General features: G+C 38.2%; 1 protein-coding gene across 11 annotated transcripts in view; it reads left to right on the top strand.

Annotated features, from left to right (window-relative positions):
• AMPH (amphiphysin) overlaps positions 1-16,347 on the top strand; it is a 120,766-nt gene that overhangs the window by 69,762 nt on the left and 34,657 nt on the right. For all 11 annotated transcript variants that reach the window (XM_055707240.1, XM_055707242.1, XM_055707241.1 and 8 more), the window contains exons 4-10: positions 4,808-4,902; positions 7,453-7,548; positions 8,900-9,007; positions 9,406-9,491; positions 11,420-11,495; positions 12,377-12,459; positions 15,145-15,283. In XM_055707240.1, the coding sequence (XP_055563215.1) occupies positions 4,808-4,902; positions 7,453-7,548; positions 8,900-9,007; positions 9,406-9,491; positions 11,420-11,495; positions 12,377-12,459; positions 15,145-15,283 (683 nt within the window). The remainder of the gene's footprint in view (positions 1-4,807; positions 4,903-7,452; positions 7,549-8,899; positions 9,008-9,405; positions 9,492-11,419; positions 11,496-12,376; positions 12,460-15,144; positions 15,284-16,347) is intronic.

Consider the following 16,347-nt stretch of genomic DNA (forward strand, 5'->3'; position numbering starts at 1 on the left):
ACTGCCATCATTAAAAGATTTTGGGGTGGCTGTGCACAAAAGCATGGGAACCCCCATATTTAGCACTGGAGTGGGATTTCTGCACCTAGGACATTTGAACCTTGTAGTCATGCTGTCATCAAGGGGCTCATTTTGCAGGGAAAAAGATTGATCATGTAATTGGAAAATAATGCACTTGACATCCTTGTACTCTCACAGGTGTGAGAAAAGCAGTTCATTTTAAAGGGTTTCAGGAGATGGCAAGATAGCAAACTTAAACCAAAAGCATTTTATGAAGCTGGTATGTTGCGAACTCCAGTAATAAGTTTTACTGCGTAACTTTTGAGTGACTGGATATTGGGAGTTGGAAGTACAAGATCTGGGCACAATTTAAGCAAGGAATGGTCAATTGAGCCTTTGTATGATGCTATGTCTGTTCATTTTAACATACTTGATAGTCTGAAGTTTAGTATCACACATTCCTAAAAGAATTTTTGCATTATTCAGACTCCTCTCACTCAGAGGTGCCTCTTAATCTTAGCTGGATCTTGATCTTGACTGCTGGTTACTCAAGGACTCAAAAGAACCATGCCATAAAACTGTTGAACTTGCGAATGGCTTGTATGTGCTTTTTTATTTCACCTGCATGGTAGTTTGACATATGCTATGTATCAGTGGTGTTTGTACTGACAAGACTGTGTACTATCCCCTACAGCAATAGTCATCTTGTATCTCGGTCTTCTGTCTCTTCCAGTCTCCTTGGCAACGTGTATCTGGGTTCTCTACTTCATGATTTGGGGTTTTTTTAAGCTTTTGAGAGCTGTCGATGACTTGAAGGGTTTTATGGGCCAATTGTTAAAGAAACCCAAAATCAGCCTCCCATTCTCTACCCTGAGCTCTTTGCAAGTACCAGTGCAGATATAAACCTGGATCTTCATGCAGGTGACAAGGTGGCAGAGGTAAAAAGGAATCTTGCATCATGAAAAAGAAGCACCATACTTTTCAGGTAGCTAAATGTAGTGAGTAATAGTAACTGATCTACAGGAAGGGAAGAGGAGATTTTGGAGATCTGTAAGCCATTTTGCTGCCTAGCTGTCTGTCTGTGGCCAACAGAACTGCAAATATTCTCCAGACATGCTAATCTATAAATGAATTCTGTCATTTCTTAAAGCAATAAAACTAATCATGATCTTTCTGTAAAATGTAGTAATTAATTATGAGATGATTTAATGGAAACTCTAACGGGTAACTAGCAATAACAGATACAGCCCTTATGGCAGGGTAGGTCATTTCCCTGGAGAACCACACATGAAGCTTTCTTCCCCACTCAAATAATTAAATATTAAGAGCCAGACCAAGATGCCGCACTCGACCAGGAAAACAGTTTGTCTCCATGATTCATCTTAGATTCCCTGCTGGGGAGTAAGGAAACCCCACAGTATATGGGTCCTATGGCCAACATGGGGTCTCAGGCTAGTTGCAATTTTCATGGGAGCTTGAGCACATTGGAACTGTGATGGCAAAGGGTCACCTACCCTCTGCTGTCTCTAGGGTGCTTCATGGGAATGCTTTTGCACTGCCAACCCCAGGATCCCTACCATGTGGGGGCCTCTAGGAGTCCTTTGGGGTTCCAGAGGCAAGGGCTCTTTCCCATAGGAAGAAGGATGATTTCATCCAAGAGCCTCAGACTTCAGTAACTGGATTATTAAGCATGATTTTTCCTAAGCAATTCAATTATTTTGACATTTGTAGTTATTAAATAAGTGACCCAATTACTGAGAAGAAGCAGTACTAAATGAAACAACTGATATTAAATATAAATTTCTAACTGTCCATCAGCAGTAAAAATCCTTTTCACATTTCTTACTTTTTTAATGACTTGCTTTAGACAGTTTATCTTTCTCAGTGATAGCAGTTAAAAACAGCAGAGACAGCCTGCAGTCTGTGGCTGAGACATTAATCCTCTTAACTTTAGTGCTGAATAATGCATAAAAGGTATCAGTGCCTAAGAAATAATTCTATGTGAAAACCAGACAAATAAAAAAAAATAAATCATTGGACATTGTAAGTTTATGCCCACAGGCACAAAAAAGAATGGGAAGCCACTGGATTGGTATGTACCGATACACTCATTTTTGGGGTATTGCAGTAAAGCTACTATAGATGCAGTAGCAGGGTGAGTAGGACGGATGATCTTGACCTGTGGAAATCTCAGACTGAAGCCCCTGACTAAAGGAGCCAAGTACTGCAATGTCCACTTGCTTCATGCTGCAGCTGGATTTGGTTGACGTCTTTTACAGGAATGTGGTAGAATGGAGGACTACCAGATTCTTAGAATTGAAAAAAAGTGTAAAAGTTGGTGCAAGTTTCATATGTCTAAAGCACAGGATATTAAGTTTATTTTCTTCAGCAGAGATATGCCTAAGTCTTGTCGTACTTGTTTGTGTAGGGAAAGGTGCTCTACCCAAGCCTTCTCCGTGACCAAGCTGAGTGCAAGCTGCAGAAGGGATTAGCCAGCATCTGTGCTAGCCTGCCTGCTGCAGAACATACGTGGCAGGTTTGGCATGTAGTGTGCTTAAGGGCAGAAGTTCAGGTATCAGATGGGATCAAGAGTGAGCAGGGATGCACAAACCTTCCTGGTCTGTGTGTTCACCCTACATGGACAGAAGCAGCCTTCTTAAGCGTAGCGATACTGTGTTGGTTTTGCCTTACCTCCTGAGTTGATTAATTTGCCGTGACATTAAAGGTTTTAAATGAGTCCTGCATGGAATAATATGTGAAGATCATCTGTATTTTACTGTAATCTGGCATATTTTAGGCAAAAAAAGACCCTTTATTCACGATCCCTTTCTTTGCTGGTGACACATCATCCTTAAATACTAACCACGGAGGAGGAAAGGAAGAAATGCATCTTAAGTTCTTGCACTATACCAATTCTCTGACCTTGGCTCTGTCATTAAAAAGCATCCCCAAGAAAATCCCTGAAGAGATCAAATACTCTGTTTTGGCTCAGCACCTTTTGATTTAAGGGCGAAAGCCTGTAGCCTCTGAACACCACGGTTTCCTTTGTACTTGTTCGCCCCCTTTCCCAAACCATTCTCTCCCTTGAACCCAAGGTCTGAGAACAGCCATCTACTTTCATCTTTTTCAGTATCTTTTTTCCTTATCCCACCCATTCCATAGACCACCATGTTTATATTAGGAAGCGTGCATTACTGCTTTTATTTTCCTGTCATATCTCGAGCATGTGTTTTGGAGAATATGGTGGAATAGCTACTGATTAGGTCAAGTCTGCTCTTCTAGACAGTTTTCAAATTAATTCTCCTTTTCCACTTCTAAACATTTAGTTGTGCAGAAAATAGAAATATTGACGTTATTCCTAAATTCTAAACCTATATCCTAAACCACTAAGCAGTTAAATCTGAATATCACACTAGCATTTTTCAAGAATATCACACACAATTTTCAAGACAGCACAGATGTGCTGCAGCAAACAGACTTTGGAGAAAAAAATGTCGTTTCTACAAAACAAAAATAATGCTAGGTAAAAAAATTAGCAATGTTCATATTTTGCAAAGAAGTTGAAATAGAGTTGTTTTAAAATTACTGATTCTGAACTGACACTTAGCATGTTAGGTGAGATCTGTTTGGTTTCACTGGATTCAGAACCATATTTAACACCTAATGTAATGGTGTTCTATCCAAATGGAAAGGCAAACCCCAGTGCCTTCACGGAGGGCAATAATTTATTCACTGGAGTCACACTGATCTCACTGAAGACAGATGTTGTCTCTTTATCACGATATCATTGAAGCTACTTTACATTTAAGCCAGCTCATCTGTGCATTATAGAGTGATAACCATCAGTAGTCCCCATTCTTGTTTCACCTGGAGTAGTCAGAACTCCAAAGGTGACTGATGCAGTTTGGCTTAGCACACCTCTCTGTAGACCTGCTGTAAGCGTAACTAAGTGCTGGGCTCTACATACTTCTAAAGCTGCTGGGTGAGCATACAAAATAAACATTCTTAATAAAACAAGGTCCGTTATGGTACTCTCCCCAAGTTGAGGCATCTCTTTTCCCCAGATCCTGTCTCAGGTTTTGCTAGTTCTTTGCTTATTATCATTATTGTAGGTAGAAGAATAACAATCTCAACCACTCTCACTTTACACCTGAAAGCTCTTGAGACTTAAATATCTTTGAAAACAAGGAAACAGAAATCCTGAGTTATGTTCTACCCTTTGTGTGACCTCCCCCATTCTGGGGAGCGCTTTTCTTTAGGGCAGACCTAGTTTTTTTCTTAAATCCATTTTTATAGCCAGCAATTCCCGTAAATCTCGGCCATTTTAACTGTGCCACCCTGGAAATGCCTGTTCTTCCACAAAGGTTGGGGTGGTACTCATTATGGACAATGTAGGAAACTTTTGTAGTGTGGAAGAGCTGAGAATAACCAAAGGCAGGTTGTTATTTGATTGATTTTTTCAGTGATAGTCTTTCATTTGGGTATTACATGTCTTTAGTGGGCAGGACTACCCTCCAAGTTGTTACTCGTATTCAGATATGTTTAGTTCAGAATAGAAAATGGAATCCGAAATCTGATAGAAACTTTTTTCCTACATACAAATATGGGTTAATCTTTCTGTGAGGGGCATTTCTTGTTAACCTGGGGGAGCTGGGTGAAAATAAAGGTTTTGTTCCAGCTCTTGAAAGGAAGATTCTAAATGTGCCTGAGAGAATAGTATAGTGGGTACATGTGGTCAAAATAAAGATATTAAGCAACTGCTTCATGTAGTTTGCAGTTCTATGTTCCTTCTTCTGTCTAATTACAGGGATGCAAGATGCCTCAAAGAAGCTTACGGAGTCTCTTCATGAAGTATATGAGCCAGATTGGTACGGACGAGAAGATGTGAGAATGATTGGAGAGGTAAGATGTGAAGAAAGAAGAAAAAAGTATTTTGGCTGCAAATGGATTAATCTGAGCTGTTAAGAAGTGTACATCCAAAATTTCCCTTCATTCTTTGTTACACGTTAAATCCTGTTTTCTGAGCATAGAAATTATTGGTCTTGTGAAATGCACCTCCTGCTGACCAGCTGCTGGATTTGCAACGTCTATTTTACAAACTAGCTGACGTAAGTGAGCAGAATTGGTCCTGATAGCAACCAATTGACAAATTTGTACAAGGCATCATACATGCAGTTTTACAGTCAGATTCTCTGTTCAACTGAATGTTAAAAAATATCAAATCTGCTTATACTTGTGTGCTATGTAACAACTGTAGAGCCAGTGGCACTAAACAGACTATCTGATGGGACATGCACCTCTCTCTGACAAGAATCTGGAATTTAAGGGCAAACTAGGCTGCACGGCACCATTCATTTTAGCCTTTTTAGCTTCCTCCAGTGATTAGAGAAGAATAGGTTGTTCTAGAGGACACTGCAGGAACTTGACTTGAGGTGCTCTGAATTACCTGCTTAAACATCCTTAATTCTGCAAGTCTGCCAGCAAATGTGCTGCTGGTGACATGAAAATGCAAACTGTTATTGGTGCAGCTTTTAACTACCTAGCATTCAGTTTGCAATGCCTCCTGGATAATACAATCAGCAAGAATCTAGAAGACAGAGTAGTCTTCCCAAATCCACATAATGATTACTTTTCTTCTCTATGGCTGCTTTCCTCTACCCTTCCATGGTGCTGAGGAGTTTTTGATTTTAAAAACATCCAACTTCCAAACTGTATAAGTTAAGATACCATACCATTTATATTGTTTTAGGTTAAACTGGGAGATCTTCTACTGCATGTTGCTGTAGCACCTTATCTTGTATCTGCAGACTATTAGATTTCACGCTCAGAAATCTGTAGTTGTGTGTGAAAGGACCAAAAATTGGCTCTTAATCTCTATTAGATATAGGGATAAATGTTAGGTGTGTCTTCTTAAAAAGATACTTGTGTGGGCAATATTACAAAATCTCTGCCTCTGACTTTTTTTTCCCTATATTATCACAAATGTAGATTTATGTGTCCCTCAACCTAGAGTAAAAAAGAACAATATATTTGTGCAGTCCAGGATACAAATGATCAGTCCAAAAGGGATCCACCTAAATGATCTTCCTCTGTACGGTAGGAAGATGTTGGCTTAAGGAGCTCTTCAACAATGTTTTTTGAGTGCATTAGCTTTCAGAAAACATCCGTGATTTTTATTTGTCCAAAATATGTCTCAGCCAGATACAAAGGCAGATGCACAACGCTGGCAGTTGCTTGCTTGCTTCCTATGATCTAATGCTGTGCTGCTCTGTAGACCACCATGATTAAATATTGTGTTAATAAATGAAGTATTTCTTTTAAGCATGATTAATAAATTGTGATAATTCACTAAGGACTCCGTTAGTGTAGGAAACGAATGATATGAATACTGGCATCACACAGCATTTATAATATGCCCTATAGTAGCTCATGGTAAAACAAACACTAGGGAATAGCTTTCCGGACTTACCGGTGGGGATAACAGCCCTGCAGAGCAGCGCTCACCCCCTTTAGCTTCCCTCCCATCAAAGGAGGGAGCTCAGTAATTTTTGAAATGTGCAAAGCAGAGGGGGATCAGGATGTCTAACATGTGCTAATGACTTGTTCAGTTGAGAACCCAGGACCTCGAGCACTGTCTCTATGTAACAGGATTTGCTTCTGGCCAGGAATCTCACCCTGCTCCCCACAGGGTCCTTGTCACATCAACTGCATGAACAAGTTCTTAAAAAACAGAAAACTACAAGGGGTGTCTCTCAGTGACTATCTCAGAGCTGCAAAGGGGACTGGGGAAAAGCACTGTAACTGCTGATGTTGGCATCTTTCATATCTGGCATCTCAGTTCCCTAGCTGTACGAGGTACAGCTCTGTGCATGAGCCATGTCATCAAATGTATCTTAATGGCACAAAAAGTATTGGATGGAAAGACCTTTCATAAGGTAGGTCTCCACCGCTTTTATTTTAAAAATGACCAAGGAAAGCTAAGCTTAAAAATCCTTGCAATTGATGGGAAACCTGCTTTATTTTTTCCTATGTTTTATTTACTTTTCTACTTTTAGTTCTACTTCTTTTCTCTGCAAGGAAGATTTATCATCAGTGAATGTACTTAGGTGTGAGAGCTAGGGCAGCTTCAGATTCTGTGTTGTTGACCCTCAGGGACCCAAAATACTGAGGAAGAACCTGAATCCATGATATCCTTATTTTCACATAGCAATTACTATTTGAAAGAATGGAAACACAAGCTAGTTATTAACCTAAATCTTTTGTTGTGAATTAAAACTTGCAACATCAAGGTATTCCTTTTCATTTAACTTGTAAGTGCAATCTGATTTATTGCCACAAAGAACATTTTAAAACATCAGCAAGATTAATCTTTACCAATTACATTTGTATTTCTCCTAGGTTTGGAGTGGAATTAAACTACTAAGCGCATTTTTGTCTTTTCTACCTTTACAGAAATGTGATGAACTTTGGGAAGACTTTCATCAAAAACTGGTGGATGGGTCATTATTGACCTTGGATACATATCTAGGACAGTTTCCTGATATCAAAGTACAGTAATGATCTCCTATAAAGGACAGTTTGTAAAATTACTGTTGAGTCATACAATAAATAGAAAAGAAAAAAAAAACAAAGAAAAATTTAAAAAAAAAAAGGGGGGGGGGGGGGCGGGCGGGAATTGGGGGAAGAGGTGGATGTAGTTCTCTCCTGCAATGTAAAAGATGTTCTGTAAGTAAATCCCTGACATTAGGCTGCACTGATTTTCCAAGTGAATAAAAATATTTTTCATGCAGTAGTACTTGGAAGTAAATTAGCCTTTGGAGAAAAAACTTTTACGTTTTTTCATGCTCCTGTTTATTTGGTATGAGATAATTCTCACTGACCTCAACAGGGAGACATTAAGTGCTTCAGCTGCTAAAATGCCAGGTAAATTACAACATGAAAAGCAGGCCTTTTGTAATTGACTAAATGCAGCTGTGAGTATCTAAGCATCTTTCTCTTAACTAATCCATGGTTCCTGTCTTTTAATTAGTTATAAAAAGATTTTGTAATACACATCAGGAGAGACTGTTATGCAGATTCTAGCCTCTCCTAGATGCCTGTTCGGTCCAGGGAGATGGTTGCTAAATGAAATGTGTAGGGATAAAGAATCATTACGGGTGAGAAGTAGTTACTTTTACATTTGAACATGACCGTATCAACATAGCTGGAAATTCTTAGTGATGGTTTATAGCTGAGTAGGTATCCCCTTTGTCATTTACCTCAGGGACTAAAGAAAAAATAATAAAAAAATCCCAACATTACTGACGTTCAGTCTCAAACTTGCTTGCAAATCGAACTACTCTTTATGCCCTCTCAGCCTGTGGAATTTAGATCTAATATATAGCTTTGTAAAGTCAGTACATATTGAAGGACTTGTGTTCAGTTTTAAAAGAATTATAGCAGGTAGATTAGAATTCGAGTTTTATGTTGAACCCCAGTTATCTTAGTTATGTACCACAGCAACTATACTGAGAACATTAGAAAAAAATATTTAAGTATTTATTAAATTTTCATGTTATATATAAGGGAAAAAGATGGTGTTACCATGAGTTTAACAGGTCCACTTACTCTGGAGAATGAGACAAGCCATGCATAACAATGACGTCTCACTTCTAAGGCCTGTAAGCCCTACAACCCCAGAAACCCCTTCCAAATAATCTCAGAATGTGTTCCTTATTTAAAATAAGGTGATTTGTTTGTCTCTTTTACCATGTCCGTGTTCCTACATGATATAGTAATTCAGATATGAACAGCAGATAAGGGAGAATAAAAACATGTGAAAAACTTACATGAAGGCATAGGTAAAATAGCAGTTTAAGAAGTGCTATTTGTGATGACTTTCGTTTCTACCCCTGTACAGACTCGCATTGCAAAACGAAGCAGAAAGCTAGTGGACTACGACAGTGCAAGGCATCATCTAGAAGCCCTACAGAGCTCAAAAAGAAAAGATGAAGGCAGAATTACCAAGGTAGCACAATCAGAAGGATGCTGGCAGAAGACCTAGGGAGCTTGGATGAAATTTGTTTCTGTGCAGAGACAGAGCAAAAAAAAAATTGTTTCTTTTTTCTCTCTCAGAAATTGAAATAATGATATCCTTAAGCATAAGTGTGTGTTAAGTGTTTTGGTGCATGTGGAGGGCATGCGTAGCCTCTTTCAGGAATGAGTCCCATTTGAGCCCTAACTTCCTCTCTTGATGAGACTGAGGGGACAGCAAGTCCTGTGTTGGCCTGCATGGTGTGGGACTAAGTCACATCGATTGATAATAAAAATTTTAAAAGACCTACCAAAACAAGCACAAAACCAATTTTGGCAGGTTATGCTATGTCATAGTGATTGCAGAAGTCACCCTGTTTCATTTTGGTTTAGGCAGAAGAAGAATTTCAAAAAGCACAGAAAGTGTTTGAAGAGTTTAACACTGATTTACAAGAAGAGTTGCCATCTCTGTGGTCACGGTAAGCCTAGGCAGATATTGTCTGGAAAGCATAAAGGGGGAGTGAGGAAAGGGAACTAGGGGATTTTAATGAGCTGATAGAAAATGGTTTGATCCCATCCATTATCTTTTTGAAATAACAAAAGGGGAAATGCCTGTAAATGATCTGAAATTATACTTACTGTAAGTGTATTTATACTTATTTCTTTTAGTGTATCTTGGTACTTAAGACTCATTATCATATCTTCACTGAAGTGCAAAAAGTTTTCCATTTTATGGGTAAAGAATTGTGTCAGAGCACAGAACAGCAGATCATGACTACCATAACCATAACCTTTCTGAGACACCTTGTGGGGAGACAGCTGATCCTTTTTTTTTTTTTTTTTTTTTTTTTTTTAAAAAAAAAGCCACTCTTAATAAAAAGGATCAAATGTTTCCACTGACAAAAGTAACTGTACACATAAGCCACATGCTTTTGTGTTCTGCTATTGGTCTACTTAAAGGTCATTTTTCTGTAAAAGTATCAAAAAAACCAAAAGACCTTAGAAATGTATAAATATTTTGTGTCAATAAATATATACCTTTATGACACCAAGGTACTACCAAAGCAGTAGAAGAAGGAAAAAACTATGTCATAACTACATCAGAATGCACTGACTATGTCTGTGATGTAAAAGCATTTGATGGCATAGATCATTCATTTGGGATGTTTAACCATGAATTGCATTTGTACAGAAAATTTAGACAAAATAACAGGAGAACAAAAGTGGTAGAAAAATAAGCATCTCATTAGTGTGCTATGTTCTCTACCAAGTGACAATCTGGAGTGGAAATGGTTTGTGAGTCACTGTAGTATCCTTTGTCTTCTCTGCCTTCCAAATTAATTCCTGTTATATTTAAGATCAATAGAGGATTTTCCTGCTGTGTTTCTGCCTATTTCAGTTGAAAAGCTTCTTAGCGCTTCAAGATACATATTTTATGGGCTTACTAAATGTAAAACTGCAAATCAATGATTTAGTGTAAAGGCCTTTTTATTTTAATATATGTGTTGCCTACTAACTAGTCTCAGGGAAAGGTAGAATTTGATTTGAGCAATAGGCATAATTTAGAATGCTTTCAGAGTCCTTTTTTTTCCGTTATTACAATTCCTCGGCAAGAAAATGATCCATTGAGTTGACATTTTAAAGGCTTATTCTTGTGCCAAAAATGGTTCTTGTTAATAAAAGTTTGGAGAAATTACACATGAAAGTTTTAAATAGGAAAAAGAATAATTCAAACCCTAACAAAACACCTTCTAGTTTCTAAGTGTACAAGAGGTGTGGGATCACTCACCCCAAGCAAGCATATTTTTGACTGCATGTGTAAAAATATCTAGTCTATATTAGAAATTATTTTCTCTTGCATACATATGCATGTATTTCAGGGCTGATTTCTGTAAGTATGGCTGAGCTTGGGACACGATGCCCAGGCTGTACTGAGCTGTATACCTGAAAGCTGCCTCCAGGCGCGCCTGTATCACGTCGGTGCTGCAATAGTATTTAGGACACAGCTGCTCGCAGTGCTGCTCTCCTTTCAGTCAATGGTTGCCTGCTGCCCGGTGGGAGATGGTGTGCCCAGAGCACTCGCATTCTGTGTGCTTGTGCTGCAGCCATGCCAATCCTTTTGCAGTCTTCCCCTTCTCTAAAACAAGCAGAAGCCCTCCGCAGTGGAGTAGTCTAAACTCAGTTCACTCTGTGTGGTGTGAAGTATGATAGTTCTTAACACAAACAGAAATAATCATGAGCGAACTAGTCTGAAGTTTTGACATTCAACCCACTTATGTGCTTGGCTGAGAATAGTAACAATCAAGAATGTTGGTTGTAGTCTGGAAAAACAATAATTTATTTGCCTTTGTGGCCCTCTCACCCTTATCTTTTATTCTTTTTCCTTTCTTTGTGCCATCCTCCGTAGACGAGTTGGCTTCTATGTGAACACCTTCAAAAATGTATCCAGCCTTGAAGCCAAGTTTCACAAGGAAATAGCTTTAGTGAGTAAAAATAAATATCTCATATATAATGGATTATGTGATATGCATAACAGCAAGCAAATGTCTTGTAATGCAGCAGTAAAACTCTAGCAGAGGCACACATGAGAGTTTGCCCTAGATCCAGATTTATAGTATAACCTTTGTATTCATCTCTACTTGCCATTTTTCTACTCTTCTTAAGGAAGAGGCAGCCTGTAGAATTTTGGATTACAGTGCATTATCAGTTGTAGCACTAAATTCACTTTCTATTTTGATAACTTCTCCATTCTTTTTAGCATACTTTTGCCCTTAGCATTTTTTCCATGACCAATTGCTAAGCATCTCATTGCTTTAATCAGTACAAGAAAAACATGTCAAGCATTCCCTTCAAGACTGTTATATGCATTGTCAGCAATGCAGCATTATATCTGTGACTGTTAGGCACATTGAGCAGTTTCAGTGAGCAGTGAGAATCTTTTGAATGTACCTTGGTAAGTGGTAGTGTATTATCTATAGTAACCTACTAATAGGAACCAAAAGTGTTTGGAAATCTTGTTTAACTGAAGTTCCACGTAAATTTGGATTAGGTTTTTGAGAGGAAAACATGAACCTTCTCAGCTACCCATGTTGCTTCAAATTCAAACCTCCTTCATCAGAGATCAGGCAGCAGTCAGTCACACTTAGAAACTTGTTCTCTGAGGACCAGCTTATGTTTTTGAAGAACTGCTGTTCTCTTTGATTCTATGGATTTTGATACGTTTCCACTTAGCCTTTTGATATACATGACACTGAGTATTTTTGGAAGGATCTGTTTGCCATTTTAAAATTATCAGTTATCAAACCAGGTTTAATCATGACAGTAGTGCTTCATATAAACTCAGACAAGTGTTTTGTTTTCTCAGCTATGTCACAAACTATATGAAGTGATGACGAAGCTGGGAGATCAGCATGCAGACAAGGCCTTCACCATTCAAGGGGCCCCAAGGTGAATTTACTGCTTTTTTTAACGAATTGTGTTGCAGTAGGCTTTGTGGATTTTAGCATATGTAGTAATCACCTACACCCTGTGTAACAATTGCTGCACAATATGGTCACTGGGTCTGTTTGTTCAGGATGGTAGATGAAGATGCCTTGGATTAAGTTCTTCTAACATGAGTAAAGGTGCAAAACTTTCTTTATTACCCACTTATTTTTTCTTTTTTAAAAAAATAAAGGCTGGATTCTCAGCTGTTGCAGTTTAGCCTAGTTCATTTTGTAGGCTGTTAAACCAAGTTGCACCTGCAGAGTATTATAGCTCATTTATTCTTAGATACTTAGTTTACAGCAAAGTTTCTAACTCTCATTTTTTTTTTTAAAGCCTTGAAATATTTATATATGGGTTTAGCTCCTAAAGGCATATGATTAGATGTGAATCCCAACCTTTGTAAGTCAGCTTTTATCTTTTCTCCTCGTGGGGAAAAGTTAAGAAATGTGATCTAAAAGAGCATCATAAAAGCTGAAAAGCTGAAGTTAAAAGAATGTTACAAAATACCATATTTTTAATTACTTTCAAGAGAAATCTTGTCTTAAAATTAAAAAAAAAATAAAAAAGAAAATCAGAAAAAGTTTAAAATCACATGGTGCTTTGGTAAGGTTGGTGGATGCCAGCGCAGTATTTTTGATTTTTTGCTTGCAACAAATGTAGCATCTCTGCCATAATTTGATCTCTTGGTACTGTAACAGTGGTAGGCAGAAGAGGTTGAAGTTATAAAACAGTAAGACTTACCAAAACACAATGATACTTAGAGTGAGTACATAAATGCTGAATTTCCAGCCAATCCCAGTTCATCAGAAGCAATCAGAACAATGTTACAAGCTACTGCTAATTTGCCCTCAAGTTGGACTCAGATTAGCAACAATTAAGACTGCCCAAACAACATAGCATCTGCCTCAGACATATGGCTGATATTTGTACATTTGTTTTGATCTCACTTTGAAAGAACAAAGAATGAAATATTGAACCTTCTGACCTAGTGCAAAATTCAGAACTACTTTATTAAGAACATGTCCAAAATTTTTGTTTTGGATTACTTCGATGTTAATCCATGCTCACATAGGCTTAACACACTGCCTCCAGAGCTGTTGGCTTATGCATCACCACTTCTAGCCCCTTTAGGACAGACCTACAAGCTGGACTATGTTTCCATAAAAGATTTGTAAAATACTTTTATGGGATGAAAAATAATGTAGTTTTTGAAAACTTCAAGCAGTTTTTGTAATCGACAGATATTTTGTCCACCTGTGTTTCCTAGACCATGTCCAGTATTCACATGCTCATTCCCACTGAATTACTCATTCCATCAGTGAGAGAAAAAGATAATTACTGCTGCAAATGGGTAGAGATAGGTTAATGCAGTCTGGTTTTCCTAAATTATTTTTTAAATGTTTTTAAAAATACATTATTTTTTTAGTTACCATGTTATCTGTTTTTCTGTACTGTTCATAGAGCCTTGTGTGAAAATCTGGATAGGTTTTGACTTCCATTATTAGTTATGATGCTCTAAAAGGCTACTCAGGAGTGGGTCTTTGTAAGATGAAACAGCTTTGCTTTTTAGATGCATGAGAAGTAGATACTAGACAAGTACAGTATCTAATCTTTCCTTGAAAGAACTGTATAAAAAGAAACATCTTAAAAATTTGTATGCTACTGAATGCTCTATCCTGAAGGCAAATATTGTACCGGGGAAAGAAATTTCTTAACAACTGCTTATTTTTTCTTTTTTTAATATTTCCACAGAAAGAGGTGGTGAGTGTGAGCTAAGTCTATCCTTTCCAAGGAATGAATTTTTCTTGTGTTAGCATTAGGAACATGTTTATGCTGTGGTCTCCTCAATCAGGTAGTGCTTCTGTTCTCTGTGAAGATGTGTAGGAGTTGCTCTTCTCTTACTGAGTACTGTGGTTGTTGAGTGCCATAGTTTATAGCCCCCCTGAGTTGTAAGCTTTCAGCATTTCTAGGTAGCTGAATACGTGTCAGTGTTTGCACTGCGTCCTTTCATGGGAAAGACAGATCCCTTCTCAGGACTTCACCAGACCTTTTCTTAGCATCAGCAGAGCTCTGCTGAAGTCACATGACTACTGCTTGTTTGTTGTGGTGACTGTCCCTCTAAATACTGACATCTTTATAATAATCTTAGTTATATTTTATTTTATTGAAACCTTTCTCAAGTTGCTGAGCTTTTAAAATTATTTGCGTTATTCGTTGTTATGCTTTCCCCTGGGGTTTTTATGTTTAGAGCCTTTTATTCTGGGAACTGTGTGAAATGAAGACAATAATTCCATCTCACATTTTATGATAGTTACAAATTTACATGTAAGGCATTATTTCAAATACAGAATCTGAAAAAATGCAGGTACTCTGTTTCCCTCAAGTTATAATGGTCAGGTAAACAGATACTCCAAAAATCAAGATCACTCAAAATTAGAAATTCCTTTGATGCTGTAGATCACTGAATTTTAATGTAATTTGATTGCAGTTTTAGCTTTAGTCATTATATAATGGCTCGGTTCATCTCCAGTATGTGCTGCCTTTTGTGGTCCCTGGCATTACATCAGGGATCCAGTTCAGCTGTTGCATCACATTGTCAAGGTAATAAGTCAGCATGATACTCACCATTGCTTTGTTTCTGTCTAGTGATTCAGGTCCACTCCGCATTGCAAAAACACCATCACCACCAGAGGAGGTCTCTCCCCTGCCTAGCCCTACTGCTAGTCCCAATCATATGCTGGCACCAGCATCTCCGGCACCAGCCCGGCCTAAGTCACCCACACAGGTAAGCAGAAACGTAGAAGGAGAAACTGCCCTCTAGTGCAGTAAAAGATAGCTGAGGTGATGTATATGATGGATTTTTCATCTGGGCTGTGACTGAGAACTGATAGGCAGGCCACTGGCTCTGTTGCACTCTGTTCTGTTCACTGGTTATTCATCCCTGTGTCACAAGCATGGGTGGAAAGTGGTTTTTGTATAAGGGGGAATGAAGAACGTTTAAGGTGCCCAGTAAACTGGAGCCACTTGTGGCAACAAAACAGAATACTTCTTAAAAAGTTGCTTAGTCTCTAAGGATCCGTATACCAGCAGTGTTTGAAAAACCTATTTCTAAAACCTCCTTGTGGATTTCAGTACATTACGTACTTCTGCACTTCATTCATCTTCAAATTTATGCTTAGACTGGATAAAAATTAGCCAGTGAGTATCACTGTCTGGCAAGCCTATGAAACAGTATATAATAGAGCTAGCTTAAAAACTGCTGTGAATAATTACTGATAAGTAAAGGCTTATTGGTTGTTCTTAACACTGAATTGAGAAGTTTGACACGGAGTCACTGGAGTCGTGTTATTGGTGAAATAAGAATCAGTTTCATGCATCAGTTTCTTCTGTAGCATGAGTTGTACACGATACTTAACGAACATATCAAAGACTTACATTGATATTACTGATGTTTTCAGAATTGGGATAGCTGCTGTGCTGATTGCTATTTCTATGGTGGGGGCACATCAGAAGAAATTTAGTTTTGCATTTAGTTACATGTGAGCACACTTGTTTTGTCTCTCTCCCAAAATGTGATGCCTCACTGCTTGAATATTCATCTGGTAGGACTCAGTTTAGTCTTACTGGTGCCAATGGTGTTATGTCACTATACCACCCAAGGATTTTTTGTGGATTTTTTTTTCCCTCGGTATTTTGACAGGTTTTTAAATTACCCAATAGTATTTGGTATTATTCCAAGCCATTAGTCTGTCATAGTTATGTGAATCTCTGGAGAGCACGGGGAATTAGTAACCTAAGCACCTTTGAGGTACTGTGGTTCCTGGAGATGATATGGTCTTAGCATTAAGT

This window comes from Falco cherrug, chromosome 4 (assembly GCF_023634085.1).
Source record: "Falco cherrug isolate bFalChe1 chromosome 4, bFalChe1.pri, whole genome shotgun sequence".
Classification (NCBI taxonomy): domain Eukaryota; kingdom Metazoa; phylum Chordata; class Aves; order Falconiformes; family Falconidae; genus Falco; species Falco cherrug.